Source organism: Zonotrichia albicollis, chromosome 10, assembly GCF_047830755.1.
Source record: "Zonotrichia albicollis isolate bZonAlb1 chromosome 10, bZonAlb1.hap1, whole genome shotgun sequence".
NCBI lineage: Eukaryota > Metazoa > Chordata > Aves > Passeriformes > Passerellidae > Zonotrichia > Zonotrichia albicollis.
Window position 1 is genome coordinate 9,910,151 of NC_133828.1, and position 20,256 is coordinate 9,930,406.

Below are 20,256 nucleotides of genomic sequence, written 5' to 3' on the forward strand. Positions count from 1 at the left end.
AGGGGCGGGGCGACGGGTGGGAGCAGCGTTGTGGCGTGTCTATGGGCGTGGTCTAAGTGGGCGGGGATTCAGTTGGGCGGGCATATTAACGGCTGGACAGAAGGGTGGGCGGGGTTTTCCCATAGGGCGTGGTCTCGGTTGTGGGCAGGACCTCAGGACGGTGGCGCACTGTGGTGCGCGGGGGGTCGATCGGGTGGCGGTAGCGGCGCTGCCATGAGCGTGGCACTGCGAAATGCGCAGCGTGCCGTACCCGTCCGCCGGGCCCCGCTCCGCCGCGCCGTGTGTGCCTTGCGCTCCGCCCTGGGCGCCTCCCGCTTCGACGTAGGGCTAGTCTGCGCCAGCAACGCGTTGATGCAGAGACTGAACGGCGTCTACCGACACTGCCCGGAGCCCACCGACGTCCTATCTTTTCCGTTCCACCAAGTGGAGGCGGGGGAGCTGCCGCGGCCGTGTTGCCGCGGCGAGTACAACCTAGGGGACATCTTCCTGGGGGTAGAATACATCCACCAGCTGTGCCGCGAAACCGGGGAGGATTTTGACGATGTCCTGACGGTGAGCCCGGCTCGGGCCTGGCGGGCGGTGGGGCGGGCATGCGGCTCGATCAGTAACACATGTTGTGCTCCCGCCCCCCGCGTAGGTGACGGCGGCCCACGGATTGTGCCACCTGCTCGGCTACCGGCACGACACGAAACCCGAGTGGGAGCAGGTGCGGGATGAGCTGGGGCCGGGGAGGGTGTGTGGGGTCCTGCATGGGGTGGACCGGAGGCCCCGGTGACGGGAACCGGGGTTGGTCCGGTGCTGATCGCTGCTGCTCCCGCAGATGTACCAGAAGGAAGTGCAAATCCTGGAGCAGTTGAACCGCCTCACAGGCTCCCGCTTGCGTCCCCTCACCGCCGGCCTCTTCTGAGAGACGGAGTGGGGCAGAGGCTCCGTCGGCGCCGCCCCGGACGTGTCGTGGGGATGGCGGCGCTGGGGCCTGGCGGCCGCTGTGCTCCGGCGCTACCGCTGCTGCTTGGCCTGGCCGCGCTCGCCCTCTCGCCGTCGCTCGCCGCCGCCTCCGAGCCGCCGCCCGCCGCCCTCCGCGCTGGCCACGCCGCCTCCTCTCTGCCCGCCGCCGCTGCTGCCTCGCGCACCAGGTGAGCAGCGCCGGCCCCGCCGCGTCCGACCCCGGGCCGGTCCTGCCCCTCGAGATCTCCCCCGCCGCGCGATGTCTCCGCCGTGTCTCGGCCTTCAGCTGGTAGAGGGCCTCCTTCGCCTACTGATGCTTTTTTGGGTTGTTTTTGGAAGGTGACATCTCAGCTGTCCGAGAGCTTTGGTCTGTAGAATATCCTGTGTTGTAACGAACCCCACAGGGATTATCTAGCTCCCACATGCATTCTTTTCCTCTACTTCTCTGGACCGTGCCCTCCTGCCTTTGTGTCCAGCTTACAAGAGTTAGCCTGGGTTATATGCCTGTGGTTTCACCATTTTCACCACGCACTCCACATTACCCTTTGGATGAGCAAGAGTCTTCACTCGTTGACCCTCTACAGGAAAGGCTCCTTTCATGTGCCATCTCGCCAGGAGACCCTAGTGGCCCCGCCAGCCCCTGCGGCACACACTGCTCTGACTTCCCATACTTCTTCCCCTTCCGAGTACCAAAATTCAAAAAGAGGAACAACTTTCTTCCCAACAGTTTCATCACAGGATTGTAGGATAAAAAAGAAAAACGTGTAATAGCCTCAATGTGCTCCCAGAAAAAATGGTATTCCTTTGTTTTCCCCAGATACCTTTTGTATGATGTAAACCCCCCTGAAGGGTTCAACCTTCGCAGAGATGTCTACGTTCGCATTGCTTCCCTTCTAAAGACCCTTCGGAAAAGTGAAAACTGGGTGTTGGTTCTGCCTCCCTGGGGACGTCTTTATCACTGGCAGAGCCCTGATATCCTCCAGGTTCGGATTGCTTGGTCCGAGTTCTTTGATATCCCGAGCCTCAACAAGAACATCCCTGTCATCGAATATGAACAGTTCCTTGCAGGTGAGGTATAGGATCATGCAATCTACAATTAATTAAATATTTGACATGGTTTCTTAAGAGGTTTGTCCTTATAGGGGCTTTCATGTAAAAAAAAAATCGTAGAGGTGACAAGAGGAGGGATGGGAAGAAGTTTTGCTGAGCTACACAGCCACTAGGATGGAATAACCCAATTACTTGGCAGCTTGTTTGATGTAGCACTGCTGCCCCCTTGACTTCTGGGACCCTTGAAGATAGACAATTAATACCTGTGGTTAAATTCATTTGTGGAATTTCCATGTGGTTTTGACCATAATGACAAGACCACAAGGAGAGAGGCAGCTTGTTGGAATACAGACAAGCCACCTTTTTCCTGGATATGGTGGTTGGACAGTAAAAGTTGTGAAGCAGGTTCTTCCCTTAACTTACTTTTTCATCGTTGGTATTGCGCATACTTGAAATATCGCTTGCTCTTTGTGTCTAAGAGAAAGGCTTTCCATAAGAAAATGAAGTTAGTTCCTTTAGGATTTAATGCCATGTTGAGCTAATCACCAAATGTTCAATTGGTGAACACTGCACACTGACATGTTCAGTAAAGGAAATAAATGTCACACTGCTGCAAAGAGCTCTGAAGGGAAGGCTGCTCCCTGCCAAAAAAAATGCTTGTAGAGACCCTGAACTTTAGGAGAAGGGCTTGTACTTGGCATTTTTCTTGGAGGTACTCCTCCTGTGGCAGCTGCTTACAGCACTGAAAACCTGTGTGTTTTAACCAGGTGACAGTGATTTTGTTGCATTTGGCACATTAAATCACACAGAGCTGGGTGGGATAGCAGGTGATCACATTGCCTGACCCTTTTAGCTTTTCTGGCTCTCACAGAACTTCCCTTCTTTCTTTATAGGGAAAACAGAGTAGTGTAATATTAGCATTTCTAGCAGATTTTAAACTGCAACTGATGCTTGTTCATACCTTTACGGTGGTGGGTTTTAATGCTTACAAATCCTTTGCTTTGCCTTCTGTTCAGAGTCAGGTGGGCCCTTTATTGAACAGGTTTATGTGCTACAAGGCTATGCAGAAGGATGGAAAGAAGGAACATGGCAAGAAAAAATAGATGAAAAACCATGCATTGATCAGCTGATGTACTCCAGAGACAAACATGGCTACTACAGGTAACATTGAGCATTCCTTCTGGTCTTTACAGTTGTATTCAGAGAGATATTTCCCTACTGTAGATATCTGGGTGCTTGGAGTTCACTTTGTTTTTAAAAAGCCCTTGAATAGTAAAATGTTGTACTTATATGAGAAGATGTAATTCTATAAAGTTGTTTCTACACTGAAAAGCAGTGTAAAGGAGGTGGCTGGTTTATTTGTATCATATGTAGTTTTTTAGGATGTTTTGTTCTGTATCTGGCATTAATTTAAAACACAAGCCTGTGAACCAATCCTCTGTGTTCCCGTTTAGGGGCTGGTTCTGGGGTTATGAGGAAACACGAGGCCTAAATGCCTCTTGCTTGTCTGTCCAAGGATCTGCCTCTATTGTGGCTCCCATCCTTCTGAAGAACACTTCAGCACAGTGAGTTGCCTTGTATAACTGCGTATTGTTGTATAATTGTTGTACAACCTCATTGCTAGGTGGGAAGAGCAGGGGAAATTTAAAGGGTTGTCCACTGTTGAGATACTTCACCACTGAATTATTGTACTCTGTTAAAATAATAAAAAATAAATTTACAGTGCAAGAAACACTTAACTGTAAGTTTAGTTAAAGATTGCAGTGCTCAAACCTAAGAGCAGATAGCCTTGAGCTCCTTTATATTCCTTCTCAGGCAGCTTTGTGACTCATACCTCCAAGGTATCATCAAATAATCCCCTAGATCATGCAGTGTAAGAGATGCTAAACCATCAGCCATTCCATTCCATATTCTACTCCACGGCACATGTAATTTTAAATCTCTGGCACATTCCCCTCAGCAGTCTCCTCTGCAGTCCTAGAAGAGCCCTGGCTCCATTAGTTGCTCACCATGTGAAAGCCATTCCATGCCTTTGGTTGTCACCACTGCCAATCTCCAAACCTTATGGAACCAGTTCAGCAGGATCCTGCACTGTGTGTGGGTAAACCTGTTACATTGCAGTACAAATGGCATGTTCTGTCAAGTGCTCTCTTCTTTTTCTGCTAACTCTTGAGACACAGGTTCCTTATTTTGACCTCTGAGTGTTGCCTTGATGTTGGCACCAAACTGTCCTCATTCCTGACCATCAAGACCTTTAGTTATTAGATGAAGCCAGGTTTTGTTGGGTTTTTTTACTACACTCACTCTTGCGTTAGAATTCATCCGCCACTTTATTGGCCAGTGATCAGACTTCTCTAATTCTTCATAGTCGGCCTTAGCTGCTCTGAGGAATTTAAAATAATTAAGCTGTGTCACCTACTTTCATGCCCTTCTGTACGTTGTTTAGGAATATGGTGAAGAGACCTTCCACTTGTAACCTCCATCTGCAATGAGAGCCATGCATTTATCCCTGTCTCTATACTTTTTTTTTTTAAATCCATGCAAGAACCTTTCTGTGCCATGTTTTAAGAAAACCTTTAATGAAGGCTGTCAGGAAATCTTGTTAGGGAATGTTCAGTGAGATGTCCCTTATCTTCATGTGTGCCAGTGTCTTCAAACTACTATGATTGTTCAGAGCTCTTATCTCCCATATTGCTCTTCTGGCTGGGCAACCAGTTGTGTGGCCCTAGGACTGGATTTTTACCCCTCAAGTGTGGTCACTTCAAGGCAACTTTTCAATGCATTTCAATTAGTACCCTCAATCACCTCCTATCGTCCTGTTAGATGTAGTGCTGCTTCTTCACCAGCACAATCTTGTCTGTTTCCAGGTGATTTAGGGCCTTCTGTGCAGGTGTACAGCTGATGATGAGCAGTGGTAATCCAAAGTTGATTGGTTATTTGCTTCCTCTCTTTTTAGTAGAAGGAGGTGCCGATAATGATCTTGATCCCTTTTAGCAGAAGCGTTTTTCTGTGTGTTTTCTTATCAGTGTGCTCACAAACTAAATCTACATCTCTTATGCTCTGGAATACTTGAAGCTCTCAAAATCTCTTCTCTTAGAATTTTCATAGTGCAGTTATGTTTCCAGTACGCAATCCTGAAATGTGTTTATTTGTGAGAGGGGCAAGCTGCTGTCTACTACCACACATTTTGGTAATGTCTCTGTGTTCTTTGATCTGTTGTTTTACTGTAGGACGTTTTATTCTACATGTGGAAAACACTTTCTCTGGGTTTGTTTTCATGATCTTCTGCTTGCTCCCAGACGCTGTCGAGTGCTCTGAGGCTGAGCATTATCACACAGGTCACTTGTCCCCTTTGGATTACTCTCCCTGTTAGAAATCTGATTTCTCCTATAGCAACTGTTACAAAGACTGTGAGGGGTGGTTAATGCTTGTTAGTGTTTAACTTTCAGAGTCAAGATACTATTTATTAGGGAAGAGAGCAGGCGCAGGGAATGACATGGTTCCCTTCTCTCCCTAGCAGACTGTGGGTCACAATTTGCCTTATAGAGAACTAGCATTTGCCTCCTAGGACCCTCATTCCCAGGAGCCTGTCCCTTATTCCCCATGTTCCTTTAGCAAACAGACTATATTCTGTGCTTTATCTTAGCAAATGTGTAAAGAAACGTCATAAATTCTATTCCTAAGGGAACTGCACTCAGTTTTACAATTTTCAATAGGTCAGTGATGTTAGACAGAGCTGAAAACCTTCTTCATGACCACTACGGAGGGAAAGATTATTGGAATGTGAGTATTTTACAGATAGCTTCTCTAGACTTTTTCCCTGGCTCTGCTAAAAATTCAGTAACCAATGCGTGCTTCAGTTTTGCCTTGGGTTTCTTGTCTTGAAAGTCACTTGTGCCTTCTGTTTCAGCAATGTGTGCTAACATGGTTTCAGGCTGCTGTGGATTAATGTGAAACAGGAATTTGCCCTGCTGTCTTGTGCCTAAAGGCCTAGTGCTGCAGGTCATGGTGATTAAAAGGACCTCCCCTATATAACACATCTACAATCAGAAGGGAGCAGTTTCTTATCTAGTCAACCTCAAGATTAGTCTTTTCAAAAGAATTCTGTAAAGTGCTTGTTGCTGCCCCAAATCCCTCCCCACTGGCTTCAAAGGCAAAATTCCCATGGGTTTCAAGGCAAAGGTCTATGGTAAATAATTCCTTTCATAAAAGTTTTAAGAAAATGTTGAAGTTCAGACACAGGAAAATGGAACATGCCATGAAGTGCTTGATATAGTTGAAATTCCTAAGAAAAACTGACTGACTGTCATGATACTACAAAACAAATTACACAGACCTCAGTTTTGTAAATATTGGGCTATTCACTTGAGATATGGCATGTTTGCAGAAGTGGACCAAACACTAGTTTGCTACCCAAGAGTTATTCATTGAGAGTGACCTCTCAAAGAAAGAAATGCAACTATATTTGAGTATGACTTGTCCTGTAAAAGGAGACATGAAATCTACATGGGTCTATAGCACACATTTCTTAGCAGTGGCACTTTAAACATTGCCCCAGCGGTTTTGCCTGATGTCCAAACAAAGATTTTCTCACTGCAGCATGGGCCCAGGGCCTCTTCTCTTTTTTCCGTGTTCCTCTGAGAAGCATCTTTCCCTTCTCTGTTTCTTTACAGACAAAAAGGGAAAACTTGAGATTTCTGTAATTCTTTTGCCTGTTAATAAAAAGGCCACTTGTGGCTGTGTGCATGGGTAACTGCATCACCGAATCTTAGAGATTATTACTCACAGGTTAAGGAAATAATTCCTTTTTTGTCATTTTTCCGCTGAATTTCCTAGGCGTGTCTGTGGCTAGATACATAATATTTTTAAAGCAGGTTTTATTCTTAAAGGTGTTTAGCACACTAAAGTGTTTGCCCAGCTTTTGTTTCCAGAAGTGAGGTATATTGCTAGGGTGTTTAATTTGATGTATCATGTATTCTGTTGTGTAAATAACTGCAGTGTCCACCCTATACCTGTGTATTGCAGGGGCAGGTGAGTATGCTGGTTATAAATATGGTGATAATTAGAAATAAACTATTAAAGCTTGGATAAAATCGTTGCTTAGAGTACTGCAGAAGTAACTGTATCCTGAAAGTGCTGTGTATGTGAAACTGTCTCCACCTACTCATTTTTAGCTCTCCTTTTTCTGACTCAGTGTCTGCTCTTATTCCAACAGACCCGTCGGAGCATGGTGTTTGCTAAACACCTCCGTGTGGTGGGAGACAAGTTTAGGAAGAAATACCTTCAATCCACTGATGAGGCAGACAGGACTCAGTACAAGGAGGACTGGACACAGATGAAGGTAAAATCCTTAATAGTGTGTTTCCCATAACAAATATTTTATTTGTGTATTCCTGGCTGTGTGCTGTAGGACATATTGGAAGGTACAGGTGAGCAACACCCTTCTGTTCACATCAAGGTGGACACACATGTTCCTCATGCACCTTCTTCTCCCCATGTGACACAAGCTAACAGAGTCTGTCGAGGTGTGCCTGACTGGTTCTGAAGGCCAGATCTTTGTTGCCCTCATTTCAGTAAAGGAAACTTGAATTTCTTCCTGTTTTCAACACTCCATGTGGGTGTAGCGTTCAGCTGCAACCTGCCAGTTGAGGATTTATTTGGTAAAGGAGAGGAATTTTTGCTTACAAAGATTTGGCACTCCAGTTTCTCTTGCATGATGGTGGCCACCCAAGATCTAAATGTTGCAACAAGTGTCCCAAGCTACTTCCAGTCCATACTTGAAACTTTCTGTCTGCACCTAGAGAGATTCTGTGCCTTATACAGAGATGATTGCATTCTGGTTTTACAGTGTGAACAGTGATACTCTCAAGTTTTAAAGTTTCAATCTTTCTCTCGTAGGTTAAGACAGGCACAGCTCTAGGTGGCCCATACCTTGGGGTTCATCTCAGAAGGAGAGACTTTGTTTGGGGTCACAGAGAAGACGTGCCTTCCCTGCAAGTAGCAGTAAAGAAAATCCATAGCCTATTGGCGTCGCTTAAACTTGAAAGAGTTTTTGTAGCCACTGATGCTGTTGAGGAAGGTAGGCAGATCACAGTTACTTGAGGCTTGGTAACTTCAGAGGAGTGCAGCAATTACCACTGGCTCCCCTCCCTCCCTGCAATGCTGTGAATTTTGGCAACTGAGTTTGTAAAACTTGTTGGTAGATTTTGGTGTCTCTTGCTCTGTAACCGTTCACCCGGGATTTCCTTAAACAAACACATTGTGTGACAGCAGTGAGTTGCTGTTCATAATGTAGAGATAAATTCATATCCTTCCTTTTTTAAGAGGTTGAACTGCTCAAGAAACTGCTGCCTGAGATGGTGAGGTTTGAACCCTCTCTGGAGGAGCTGAAACTCTTTAAGGATGGGGGCTTAGCTGTGATTGACCAGTGGATTTGTGCACATGCAAGGTAGCAAACCTGACTTTTATTCAGCCAAAGCTTATTATTCAGCATTGTCACAAAACTGAATATGATTTTTGTCCCAAGGTTGTTTACAAATAGTGTAAGACATATAGTCAATGATATAATTGAGATGTGTATAGTAGATGTATAATGGTTATATTGTGTGTGTTTATACAATAATTTTATTATCATATAATTTCACTGAACAGTGAAGTTCATTGAACTGAAATCTAATTACTTGCATTTTAAAAACTTGCCCTCCCCTCACAAACCCTCTTTTGATTTTTTTTCCACAGATATTTTATAGGCACCTCAGTTTCAACATTTTCCTTCCGAATCCATGAGGAAAGGGAGATCTTGGGATTTGATCCAAAAACAACTTACAACCGATTTTGTGGTGAAACAGAGAAAAACTGTGAGCAGCCAGCTCACTGGAAAATTGTATATTAAACACAGAGAAACACAAAGGTTTTGATACTGTTAGAGTTCAAAATTTTGAGGAAAAATCATGGGGAATTACCTGCTTTGGATTGATGTATGACCCAGTCCTGTATTCTCAGTTCCCGCTCCCCTTCCAGCCGTGGGTATGACGTGGGGTAGCTGTACTGCTCAGTGTCTCTGGACCTCACAGCATTTCTATGTGGCTGCTGCACCTGGGTCCCCAGTATGTTCTGTGCTTGCTGCTATGTGGTCCCACATGCACCAAATGGGTTGCTACAGACCACAGGGGCCTCTTGGCTTCAGAGCTGTGATGGGAAGCAGCAAAGCGATGCCCAGGATGCGGCAGTTCAACCCATCCTCGCCTACTGGAGCATTTTTTACCTGTCCATGGTTCTCTCTGTGGGTCTGTGGTCATTTAACTGCAGGGCTGGGGGTCCTGGCCATGTCACCAGGAGTGCTCACCCTGGGAGCGCTAGTCTCAACCCAGGGAGGAACTAAGCTGCCAGTGGATTAAAAGTGGGGGGAGCTGCTTCCACTCTAAGGGCCTGCAGGGCCCATCTCTTGGGGATTCATCTTTCATGTGAAGGCACATTGCCTGACGAAGAAAGAGACTGGTACCTGGTGGAGCAGGGCCAATATTCCATTTTCCGGAGGCAGCTCTCTCCTCTGCCTGCTGCAGCAGGGGAGGATGGGTGTGTTCAGCACTGCTGCTGGAAGGGGAGCAAAGCTCGTGGCCCTCTTAGGAGGGTCCTGGTTGCTTCAGGGCCTTGCTTTTCCACTGGTTTGTGTCCACAAAGGAAAGACATGCAGAAGGCGGAACCATCACCACAGCCCTGTACTCAGGAGTCCATCAGCCTTCCCCATAGTGAAGGTGGCTAAACCCTTCAACTACTCTGCAAAACTCAGCACCACTGCAAAGAGCAGCAGTTTATCCACAGGGGGCTTCTTACACGTTGCCCATTATGCATCTGGAGGAATCCAAGTGCTTATTTTGTGTCTTTACAAGTGTGGCCAAAGCCACACACACAGAGCCATAACAAATTTTTGCACTGTGCCAATAAAAACTAATAACATTATTTCTTAGACAACAATTGGGGATAAAATTCAATGCAAAGAAAAAAATCTAAATATAAAAAATCAAGATGCTGGTGCACACTGATACAGTGTTCCTGCTTTTGAGCTCAGTCTTCCCTTCTTGTGTGAGCTCCCTTTAATTTCGTCATGTTTGCGTTTTTGTCATCTATTTTTAGCTAAATAATACTGATAGTGTCAGTCATACAGTGCCCAGGGTTCATCTCGTAAGTCAGCCCTGCTGCTCAGGTCTCAGCACATCAGGGTGTAGCCGTTGGTGTTGGTGTTCCCAATCGCTGCAAAGTTTCAAGTCTGTGTTTAAAGTGTCCCCTTGCTATTGGCTGGTGTCCAGCAGTGCCCCTTCATCACTATTGAGTCCCTTTCTGGTGGCCCAGGTTAGCCTAAGCTTCTAATGCTCTCTGGATTCATGGGACTGGGGATTCCAGCATACACCACAGAGGATTTTTCAGGGACATCCCTTAAACCCCAAATCCATGTGAGTCCAAAGCAAAAATCCCTGGGAGCTGAAGGCAACAGGATGCTTCTTGAGAATTTTGAAGTATTCAATGTGTCCTAAATGTTAGGTTTGAATGAATGCCAGTTGTCCAGGATTGTGTGTTTGGAGTTGCTGGTTTAGGGATGGCCGGGTCTGGATTTGGATTTGTAGGCACCGAGAGTTCCTTGTGTCAGGTTTAGGTTTGGATTTGTGGGACTTGTTGGAGAAAAGAAGGAAATGGACATGCACATTTCTGTTTTTGGAGAAATTATCAGGATGGGAGAAAAGAGGGTGTGGAACTGCTTGGAGCTCCTGGAGTGAGGGAGAGGATCCAAGGATGGGAAGCAAAAGCTGTGAAACAAAGCCCAAAAAGGGGCGGGGCAGTGCGGGCACCATGGGGGAAAGAGGGAAAGAATCCCTGCTCCTGGAATCCAGCAGGGGGCAGGGGAGGATCATTTTCCATCCACTGGCTCTTAGTGGAATCCTAATAATGAAGGTCAAAGAAAATGGTTCATTTGTTATTAGGTTTGGAATGAAAGGTGCCATTCCAGAGGGGAATATTTACCTATTAAAATTCAGTTGGATAAAGGAAGAGAGGGAGGAAGTAGCTGGGGGATGAACAGGTGGCTTTCTGGTGGATACAGGGAAAGACATAGGAAGAGGGTTTTATGTAAAATGCACCTCATGGGTACCATCAGGAAAAGCCAAAACTGCCCTTTTTTCCAAGCTCTGATGTTCCAGAGGAGTAAACAGTGGTTAGCACATCTATTCCTGTGTTCCTTGTATGCCCAGTGCTTTGTTGGGAAGAGATAATATTAGGAAATGAACAAATCCAGGGATGTAATTCCTGATAGTAAAACCCTGCAAGCCCAGGTTTTCATATTCTTCCAGCACACAAAGGCAACAGAGGGAATCCTGGAGGAAGTGGAAAATGCTGTCACTCCATTGATGGAACTCCTGGGACATTGAAAGCAGCAGAAGCTGTAAGAACAAAGTTGGAACCAGACTCCAGCTGGGTAAGGCAGACACTGTTGGGGAGGATGAAACAGCAAAGCCTTATAAATATGATTGCCTGGCAAAAGATTTTGAGAATATAGAAACTATAAGTGAGATTGAAATGAAAACAAGTTTTGAGATCCCTTATTTACTGAACAACTGGGAAACAATGGTGTGGCCAGCTGAAGGTAATCCCCTCTTGATGAAACAAGACTCTCTGCTTGCAGACAGCTCTAAGGGTCAGAGCAGACCCTACCAGCTTGGCAGAAGGGGTCCAAAGGAGTTTTTAGGGTTTAAATGTAACACAGTATGGTGATGTAGTGATTCTTATAGGCTGTATGGAAATGCTATAGGATTTGTATCTTGTACTAGATTGGTTAGTGAGAATCAGAATATTCAACACAGAAGATGATTTATTGTATTGTAACGGGAACTTTGCTTCTTTTCTTCTTCTTCTCCTCCTTCTCCTCCTCCTCCTCCTCCTTCTTGTCCTCCTTCTTCTTCTTCCTCCTCCTCTTTCTCACTCACCTACTTACTTTCCATTTACCCTCTTATGCTTTTTCATTCTCATCCTCTCTACCCCTCTCTTCTCTCGGGCCTGCTCCGAGCTGTGCCTGGCAGCTCCCAGCAGGGCCCTGCACCCACGCCCTTTGCAATAAACTGATAATTCCATGATCTGGCTGCAGAGATCTCTCGTCTCCATCCGAGCCGACCGTATGTGACCCCCAGCACTCCTACAAGACACCAAATCCTTTGGAATTAGAACTGGGCAGGGGTGAGAAGAATTAATAGTTAAATTTGTACCCCCATGGATTCCTGAGCAGGATCCCAGCAGGGAAGACTGGAGGGATACTCCACAAGAAAGTCCAAACTGGGAACTGTTCCCAGATGGGAGCAGCAAGCCTTGGAATTGCCTGAAGGGAAGAAAGAGGGATCCTTTGAGCTCAAGGATCAGCTGTTGAACGTGGTGATGTTATCAGATGATTCCTCAGGAATGTTTAGTTCCCAAGCCAAGTCAATCTGCTGCCTTGTGAAGCTCAGAAATCTTGAAAGAACCCAACTAATGTAGGGAATGGACTGGCAGATAAGACTGCTGGGGAATGGTAGGGAAATCATCCTAACAGAGGGCCTCCTTTTGTACTGGAATGGTGCAAACATTATCCAAAAGAACAGGAGTCAAATGGGATTTACAGATTCCTTGGAGACCACAATCAAGTGGGAAGGCTGAGAAAAGGGAACAAAGCCTGCAAATGAGCCAAATCTGCCGAACACCTCAAAAGACTAGAAACACTGTTTCTAGAATGCACCCATATAATTCCTTAAAGGTATGGCTCAGTTAAGGAGCAATACCAATAAAGCCCACAGATGAAAAGCCTGTTGTTAGCTTTTTTTTTCCCTTTAAAAGCCTCATCTAAAGCATGGTTTAGTAATTCAGGTGAGTTCAGCTTGCCACATTCTGTTGAAAAAGGATCAACTAAATCTATGCTCTAAGATAAAAAGAGCAGTTCAATGTATGAAGGAGGGTGCAACACACAGTATCATTTTCCCATTGAACCTTGGCAACAGGAAAAGCTTCCCTCTGCCCCAGGAGCTGCAAGGAATTTGGGCCAGTAAATGACATCTGAGAATCACCATAAATTCAGAGGCAGAAAGAGAAGATCTACCATTAAAAGGTAGAAAAATGTTGCAGTGTGAGGTAATACCCTGTTTTCAGCCATCCCAGTCCCTTTCCCAGGTGTGCCAATACTTTCTCCTGAGAATCACCATAAATTCAGAGGCAGAAAGAGAAGATCTACCATTAAAAGGTAGAAAAAAGGGAAAGGTTTCAGAAAACATCTCTGCACTAAAATTAATAAATATTTCCAGTTTCTCTGTGAGAAGAATAGAACCCTGCAGTAGTTAAGGCCGCACAGTTCACAGCAGTGAGAGCTCAGCACACATCCAGAAAGGCAATTCCAGCATCTAAAATTGAAATAAAAAGAAAATTTTGATTTATTTTGTTTTAAAGTTACTTGAAGTTCTTAAAACCAAACCAACCTTTGCTCCTGATTTTGGCTCACTGACACAGACACACGGGAAGCCAAGGGTCACACAAATCCTGCTTGCAGAATTCCTGATCCAAACCCTCACCTTTCCCACCCAGCGCTGAGGGAAATCTGACAGAAGATTAATAAAGAACCTTTGTTGAGAGCAGTCATCACCTCAGGCCTTCAGGCTTGGCAAGATTTGGTAGTGAATGGACTCAAATTCAACTCCTCCATCTAAATCTCTGACAAGTCTTCTCAGAAAGATATTGGACAGTCACTCAGAGCGCAGAATTTAAAGACTGCATGAGGAAGAACAGAAGCTTTGACATTATTTACACGAGTTCCTTTTTCTCCCTCAATCACTCTGAGACTGTTGGACCTGATCTTTGCAACCTAAAGCAGACTTAAGGCACTGGTTCCAGCAGTAGCTGCAGTTCCAGGCTTTCTGTTCCCTGGATTGCTCACCTAAGCACTCTCATTTCGGCCCAGTGACTCTCTGTCCTCAGAGGGAAGGAACCACAAATTGGTGGGACACAGCTCTGGCACCACATTTCCTCTTCCCTTCTCCCCTTTTCCAGCAGACCAAGCTGCTGGAAATGGCATTTCTTGCACAGTTCATCACAGTAGAGAGGAGAAGAGGAACCTGTGACTTACCCACACCATGGGCAGTACTAGGTTGGGTTTGGCTGCTCAAACACCAAAGCTCTTGGCAGGGATAGGACAAGTTAAGTGGTTCTTCCTGTCCTCATAGAGAGGAGAAAAGGGAAGTTAAGCCCAGTGTGGCATCAAAGACTCCTGCACTTCATCTTTTGGCTCAGAGTGCTCACCATGGAATTTTAGCCATAGAAAAGGAGAGGTGACACCAAATCAAATGGAAAAGTGCTCTTTCCCAGTGTTTTTATTCCAGGCATTCAAGGAAGCTCATTTTTCTTCTAGCTTTGTTTGCCCAATTTTAGCAGAACCATTCTCATCCTCATCATTCTCATCCTCTCATCCCGCAAGTCAGTTGTTCAATCCTTTGACTGGATCTGGACAAAGGAAAGGACACACTGGGATCACAGGAAAGCATGGAGAGAAAGCCCTCCAAAACTGGACAGAGAAAAACAACAGGAAATGCAGGAAGACAGAGGCCTTCTTTGCATGTTTGCATTCCTTTTCTGAAGACATCTGTGCAGCTAGATGCTCTTTGCATTTGGCTTCCTTTAAAGGAATGGATTTGCTGCTTAAACACATCTCAGGCCCAGATGTAACCAGGAGAAGGTGGGATGGAGATGAGGAGTCAGGGAATAGCCAGGGTTATGCAGGGACTGGGAACATTGAGGATGGAGAAGAGAATGAGCAGGGATTGTTCTCCTTGTTTAGATCCATCAGTCCAGGGCGCTTGGAAAACACAAGGTACCAGAGGGATCCTGGCCAGAAGCAGAATAACTCTGGGATAAGGGCAAGCTACTCCTGGTCCAGGGCTGTGCTGAAGAAGAAGGGAAATTTTTTTCTCTCCCCTTTCCAGTGGGATGCCACCCCTGCCAGAGGCAGGAAAACTGCCTTGCAATCCAGTACAAAACCTGCCTGGCAAGCCAGGATCTCAAGGAGCCAGCAGCCATTTTGATTTCCTTCTCACAGGCATTTTAAGCCTGCTTTGCCTCACAAGCACTTTTCTGCCAAGGGTATTCCCATCTTTTTTAGATCCTGAATAAAGGTTTGGAAAGCTGACTTTGATGAAAGAACTGCTTCCTATTTTGATCAGTCTTAAGTTGGATTTTCCTTCAGCACCAAAATCAGGGGGTGAACCCAATGTGGCCTCAAAGGGCCATAAGATCCCAGCTGTCCAATTGCCAGTTCCCTCAGCACTAATTTGTTGAACCTTTTCAGGGTTAATTTAGCAAACTTAAGGGTTTGGCAATGTCAGGGTCAAAACAACCAGAAAATTGTGAAAAAGAAACTGAACTAAAGCCGGCTGAAAGTGGTCCTTGCTGATGACTCATTACAACCACTCGTTCAAAAGGAGGCAGGATTGATTCAATACTCACCGGCCCATCTGGCCAAGGCCAGAGCTCTCTGCTCACCGAGGACACAGCAACCAACAGGGACCTTTCTCCCACTCTCCAGCATGGACCTCCTCCCTCCACACACAGGGAACTGCAGCCACTCCGGGAACACTGACTTAGTCCTCGGCTGGCAATAGGAGAGGCACAAAGAATATTTAGAACTCTTTCTGACCTCAATGCCACCCAGACCTGGGAGAAAGCACTTCCCACTGCTCCTGGAATTTTCTTCCTTGTCCCTTCCAGGTTTGGAAGGTTTCTGTGGGAGGCGGGATTATCCATGTGGTTCACAAGCTGCATGTGGTACCTAAAGCATTCCCTTGGGAACATGAAGCTTCCCTTGTGCCTTTCAATTCTTTATCCCAAATATTCTCCCCAATGATCCACAATCTAGAAAGAAAAAAAGGGAAAAGAAGGAAGACTAGTTCATTCTGATACAAGGAGCATTGGTTATCCCAACACATGTCCAGGTGAAAAAACATTTCTGCCACTCTAACGAATACTCTTGATACTGTCTCAACTCAATAGTAACTATCTAAATATTACATTAAGAATCATAAGGACACAACTCTTCGAATTCTCAAGAATGCCTCAGCTTGGCTACTTCAAGGACTTCCCCACCCAGAAAGCTGAGCAGTCCGAGATTTAAACACCATATTTGATACAAATCTGATAGAAATTTGATAATGTTTGGCTACTAAACTTTTCCAAAAGCTGTGGAGTCAAGGCTGGAAATCCTCACTGAAGCTTTTCCATGCCCCATCTGGATTTATTCTTGGGAAAACCCCATTCAGAGGACTTTGCTTTAAAGGGGTTGCGCTTGATGTTACAGACACAGAATTCCTTTGAGATTTGGCATTTCCTGCACCTCCAAACATCTTAAAAAAATCAAGTGCAGAGTCCTGAGTCTCAATTATTCCCACTTTCCTCAGCTCCACATGGATTTGTGCCTCCTCTGAAGGCCTGGAAAGGAATTTGGGGATCTGCTTCAGTTGGTTTGATTTTCAGCTCTTTCTCTGAGGTGGCCCAAAAAGCAAACAGAAAAAAATGCTGTAACAGCACAAAATCTCAACCCATCCCAAGATGCAGCTCCTCACACTAAACCTTGGGAGAATCCATGGTGGTTCCAGCACTGCTCTAATCCCACCTCAAACTGAGTGTCCAAGGAGCTCTGCCTAATTCACATCCAAGCCTGGATAGATGAAAGCTTGCAGGAAAAGGGGAGGCAAAGTGAAGGGGAGAGGGGAAATAATGGAGTCTTGGGTTTTCCCTCTATGTGCAACAGAATTGAAGGGCAGGATGGAGAGGTTCCATGGTGTTTTAGGTTGGAAGATGTAGCTGGGGGTGTGTATTCTATCACCATCTGTTAGAGGTGGGGCAGTTATCTTCTGTTAATTGGGCAGTTTTCTTTATCTCTTCTGCAACCTCCAGGAGGTATCTATCTTCTGTTAATGGGCCAATGAGTGTCACTGCATGGCTGATAAAATAACATAATTCCATTGTGAGAAGCTCCACCCAGAGGGAGGAGCCAAACATTCCTTCCTGGATATAATCTGAGATTTGGAACACCACAGTTGGGCTTTTCTCGCTGGATTCTCAGAGGAAGACCAGGCCCATCTACACCACCACTGGATCTTCAGAGGAAGGCTACACCCTTCTTACAGGATCCCTGCTTCAGCAGAACCACATCTGCCACTCCAGAACTGCAGCCACCCTTTAATGGGACTGCTACTAACATCTTGACACACAGGGTGTCAGGTCATATTCTGACTCTGTCAGTGTTGTTCTGTATAACTGCATTTTAATTCCATTTTAATTTTCTTCCCTAATAAAGAACTATTATTCCTACTCCCATATCTTTGCCTGAGAGCCCCTTAATTTTAAATTTATAACAATTTGGAGGGAGGGGGTTCACATTTTCCATTTCAGGGGAGTCTCCTGCCTTCCTTAGCAGACACCTGTCTTTCCAAACCAAGACAGATGGAAAAGAAGTCCCAAAGGGTGCTTAATTCCAAGCAGTTAGTGCTGCTGAGGTTGAAGCCAAGAGGACAGATCCACTGGGATCAAACAGGAGTGGCAGACAGGATGGGTTATGACACAAACCAACAAAGCTGGAGTCCTCTTTCTTCTCCAGGGTTCTCTCAGAAATTCTCCATGTCTGGACAAACTTCCAGTCTCCCTGCTGGGGAGAATGGACTTGCATATCCCAGGTGACTGCTAAGGCTCAAACAATAAAGTTAAGCAATGATCAAAGTGGTTTTCCCAAGGAAATTACATATTCTCTGAAACTGGGATAACTTATCCCATGGCTTTCTCCAGGAAGAGTCACAGTTGGATATAGTCTCCCATTAAGGATTACACAGGGGCTCACCTTTTGCTTGGAGCTTGGCTGAATTCCTCAGCAATGCCAGGAGGTGGCCAGGACAGGGACAAAGAAGGCTGCTTATGTGTCCCTTGCATGGGGCAGCTGGGAATGGAAAAGCTTGAGGGTACTTAGGGGGTGAGGCATGGCAACACCTGACCTCCAATCCAGTTACAAAGCAGTCTCCACTGATAAATGGCAAAGAAGAGCTGACTGACAGACTTTGGGAGGGGCCAGAGCTGCCTGATGCAATCCCCAGGGATATAAAAGACTAGGCACCCATCTTGAAGACAAACCAGCCAAGCGGTATCCATGAGGGCAGTTCCCAGTGCTGCGAATTTTTCCTTATGTAGTCCTTTGTTGTATTTTTGTTAAGGTTTAATAAACCTTTTTAAATTTTCAAATTGAGCAGTTGTTTCTCACACTATTAAACAATGCTGACTGTGTAGATCAAGATAAGAAGTAAATCTAAATAATGTTTAGAAGCACAATAAACAGCTTTTGTTTGATTCACATGGAATTGTGCAGAGTCCTTTGTCTTCCCTCCTCAGTATAACACACCCTACAGCTGTTGTGTTTAATGAGGTATACAATCTCTTTTAAAATACTATTTTCTAAATCAATTTAAGATTATTAAAGGAAATGTTCCATGTCTTGGTTAGGTTTCACAGCTTACATTTAGAAAATGACACATCTTTGTGTTTGTAATGTCTTTTCTTGAGGTATTTGAGTAAAGTCATAAGTGAATTGCCACTCTAAGGCTCTCATAGATGGTTTACTGTGTACATCTGGAGCTTTTGCATCTCTTTTATGAAGGTTTCTCCCCTTGGTCATGATGGATATATACAATGTTATGAACAAAAATTCGGTTAATATTTTTTTTGAGAAAAAGTTACAAAAAGGCAGCCAGATCTCTGTCCCTGCCGAGGTCCTGCGTGTTTTGTTATTGTAATCACAGGTCCTTGTAGCTTATCGCTCCTTTTGTATTAGTAAAAGCCCTGACTAGGGCGAGGTAATGGCCCTTCCCCGAGGCTAAGGTGTTCTTTTCCTAGCATAGTGAAGACACCTGAGAGGGTGGGGGGGGTTATGCAAAGTGACTTCAAAGTCCAGAATGCTTTGTGGGACCCCGACTCAAAATGCAACGAGAAAACCCCAAAAACAACGAGCCAAATAAGAATTGAGAGACTAAAATGATGTCTGGACATGAGGAGCCGATGGCTGAGCCTGCAGAGATGCGGAGCCCCTCTCGCCCTGAGCAGGGAGTGGTCCCAACGCCGGGACTAGCCACCTGGGAAGGTCACAGGAGCAACATCTGATGGGGACAACACGCCCTAAAGCTCCCACGAGGACTGGATCCCTGGCTCTGCCCCTAGTGGACGGAGCTGCACATATCCTCCTCCTCTGAGTCGCCCTGGGAGACGCGACGGGGACTGCAGCCCTGTCGAGCCGCCCAATCCTGAGCTGATCACTTTTAATAAAGGCATTATAAAGGAGAAGAAGTCTCCTGGCCCTGTTTATTTCATACAATATTAACACTATTCAGCTGCATTTGTAGAATCCTTTTGTAAAGTTCAAATATTGAAAATATAGTGTAAAATCAGTGTAAGAGACGACACACTGTAGGTTTCATAGAAGTCACAGGAATTGATGTTACTTTTAACATAATTCTTATCATTTGCAGAGATAGTGAGAACAATACTGGCTTAATTAAACATGGACAACAATATCTGGTAGAAAGGGTCTCAGATCTCAGTTTCAGTCTGCCTCACCTGATGGTATCTCATTATGCAAACGAATATAAAGTGTCCATTTTGGTTTGGGTGTCTGTTTTCCTCTTGAATGCTGTGGTACTTAGGCTCAGGACGACCAGGGGACATTTGGCTGAGGAGACGTCCCTGCAGGGGGCGGCGGCGTGGTCCCGGACGGCACCAGCAGCAGGTTCCGTGGGCAGGTCGCCCCTGGTCTGGGGGAGACTTCTCAGCTCCGTGTGGTGGTTCCGTAGCGCGCTGTGGCTGCTCCGCCCGTCTTCCTTCCCCGTGTGCCTGGCACGGTGTCCCACACTTCCCGTCGCCTCGGTGGGCGGTACCTGCTGTGTCCCCTCCGCCGTCCTTGCATCCCACTCTAATTGATTTAACAAGTCGGTAGCAAGCTTCCAGGGCTTTATAACATTAAGGATGGTCTCGTCGCCTGAAATAAACAGGGCAGAAGACTTTTTCTCCTTTTAATGCCTTTATTAAAAGTGATCAGCTCAGGGTTGGGCAGCTCCAAGGGTCTGCAGTCTCCGTCGTTTCTCCCAGGGCGAGGAGGAGGAGGAGGAGGAGGAGGACATGCGCAGCTTTGTCCACTAGGGGCAGAGCTGGGGCTCCAGTCCTCGTGGGAGT

The 20,256-nt window shown here is 45.8% G+C and overlaps 2 protein-coding genes across 6 annotated transcripts; both read left to right on the forward strand.

The window, feature by feature from the left end:
• The first annotated feature begins 104 nt into the window (after window positions 1-104).
• On the forward strand, window positions 105-960 carry YBEY (ybeY metalloendoribonuclease). Of its 2 annotated transcripts, XM_005496037.4 has the most exons (3): window positions 106-552; window positions 638-706; window positions 821-958. In XM_005496037.4, exons 1-3 carry the CDS (start codon window positions 214-216, stop codon window positions 905-907), a joined length of 495 nt encoding a protein of 164 aa, XP_005496094.3. In that variant the 5' UTR covers window positions 106-213; the 3' UTR covers window positions 908-958. The 2 variants fall into 2 exon arrangements, with proteins under 2 accessions (XP_005496095.3, XP_005496094.3); XM_005496038.4 differs by lacking the exon at window positions 638-706 and having other exon boundaries at window positions 105-552; window positions 821-960.
• POFUT2 (protein O-fucosyltransferase 2) lies at window positions 961-18,388 on the forward strand. Of its 4 annotated transcripts, none has more exons than XR_012581917.1 (11): window positions 961-1,136; window positions 1,766-2,016; window positions 3,015-3,159; window positions 3,453-3,563; window positions 5,715-5,781; window positions 7,214-7,339; window positions 7,897-8,077; window positions 8,323-8,446; window positions 8,737-8,855; window positions 11,340-13,117; window positions 13,250-18,388. XR_012581917.1 is itself a non-coding variant. In XM_014273421.3 (11 exons), the coding sequence occupies exons 1-11, from the start codon at window positions 961-963 to the stop codon at window positions 12,164-12,166; spliced, it is 1,461 nt and encodes a 486-aa protein (XP_014128896.1). In that variant the 3' UTR covers window positions 12,167-18,388. The 4 variants fall into 4 exon arrangements, 3 of the variants coding, with proteins under 3 accessions (XP_014128896.1, XP_014128895.1, XP_005496093.1); XM_014273421.3 differs by having other exon boundaries at window positions 11,340-11,464; window positions 12,131-18,388; XM_014273420.3 differs by having other exon boundaries at window positions 11,340-18,388.
• Window positions 18,389-20,256: the final 1,868 nt, after the last annotated feature.

Coding starts and splice junctions, on each gene's coding strand:
- POFUT2 (XM_014273420.3), top strand. CDS start 961: ATGGCGGCGCTGGGGCCTGGCGGCCGCTGTGCTCCGGCGCTACCGCTG. Junction 1,137..1,765: donor GCTGCTGCCTCGCGCACCAG/GTGAGCAGCGCC, acceptor TGTTTTCCCCAG/ATACCTTTTGTATGATGTAA. Junction 7,340..7,896: donor AGGACTGGACACAGATGAAG/GTAAAATCCTTA, acceptor TTTCTCTCGTAG/GTTAAGACAGGCACAGCTCT.
- YBEY (XM_005496037.4), top strand. CDS start 214: ATGAGCGTGGCACTGCGAAATGCGCAGCGTGCCGTACCCGTCCGCCGG. Junction 553..637: donor ATTTTGACGATGTCCTGACG/GTGAGCCCGGCT, acceptor CCCCCCGCGTAG/GTGACGGCGGCCCACGGATT. Junction 707..820: donor CGAAACCCGAGTGGGAGCAG/GTGCGGGATGAG, acceptor CTGCTCCCGCAG/ATGTACCAGAAGGAAGTGCA.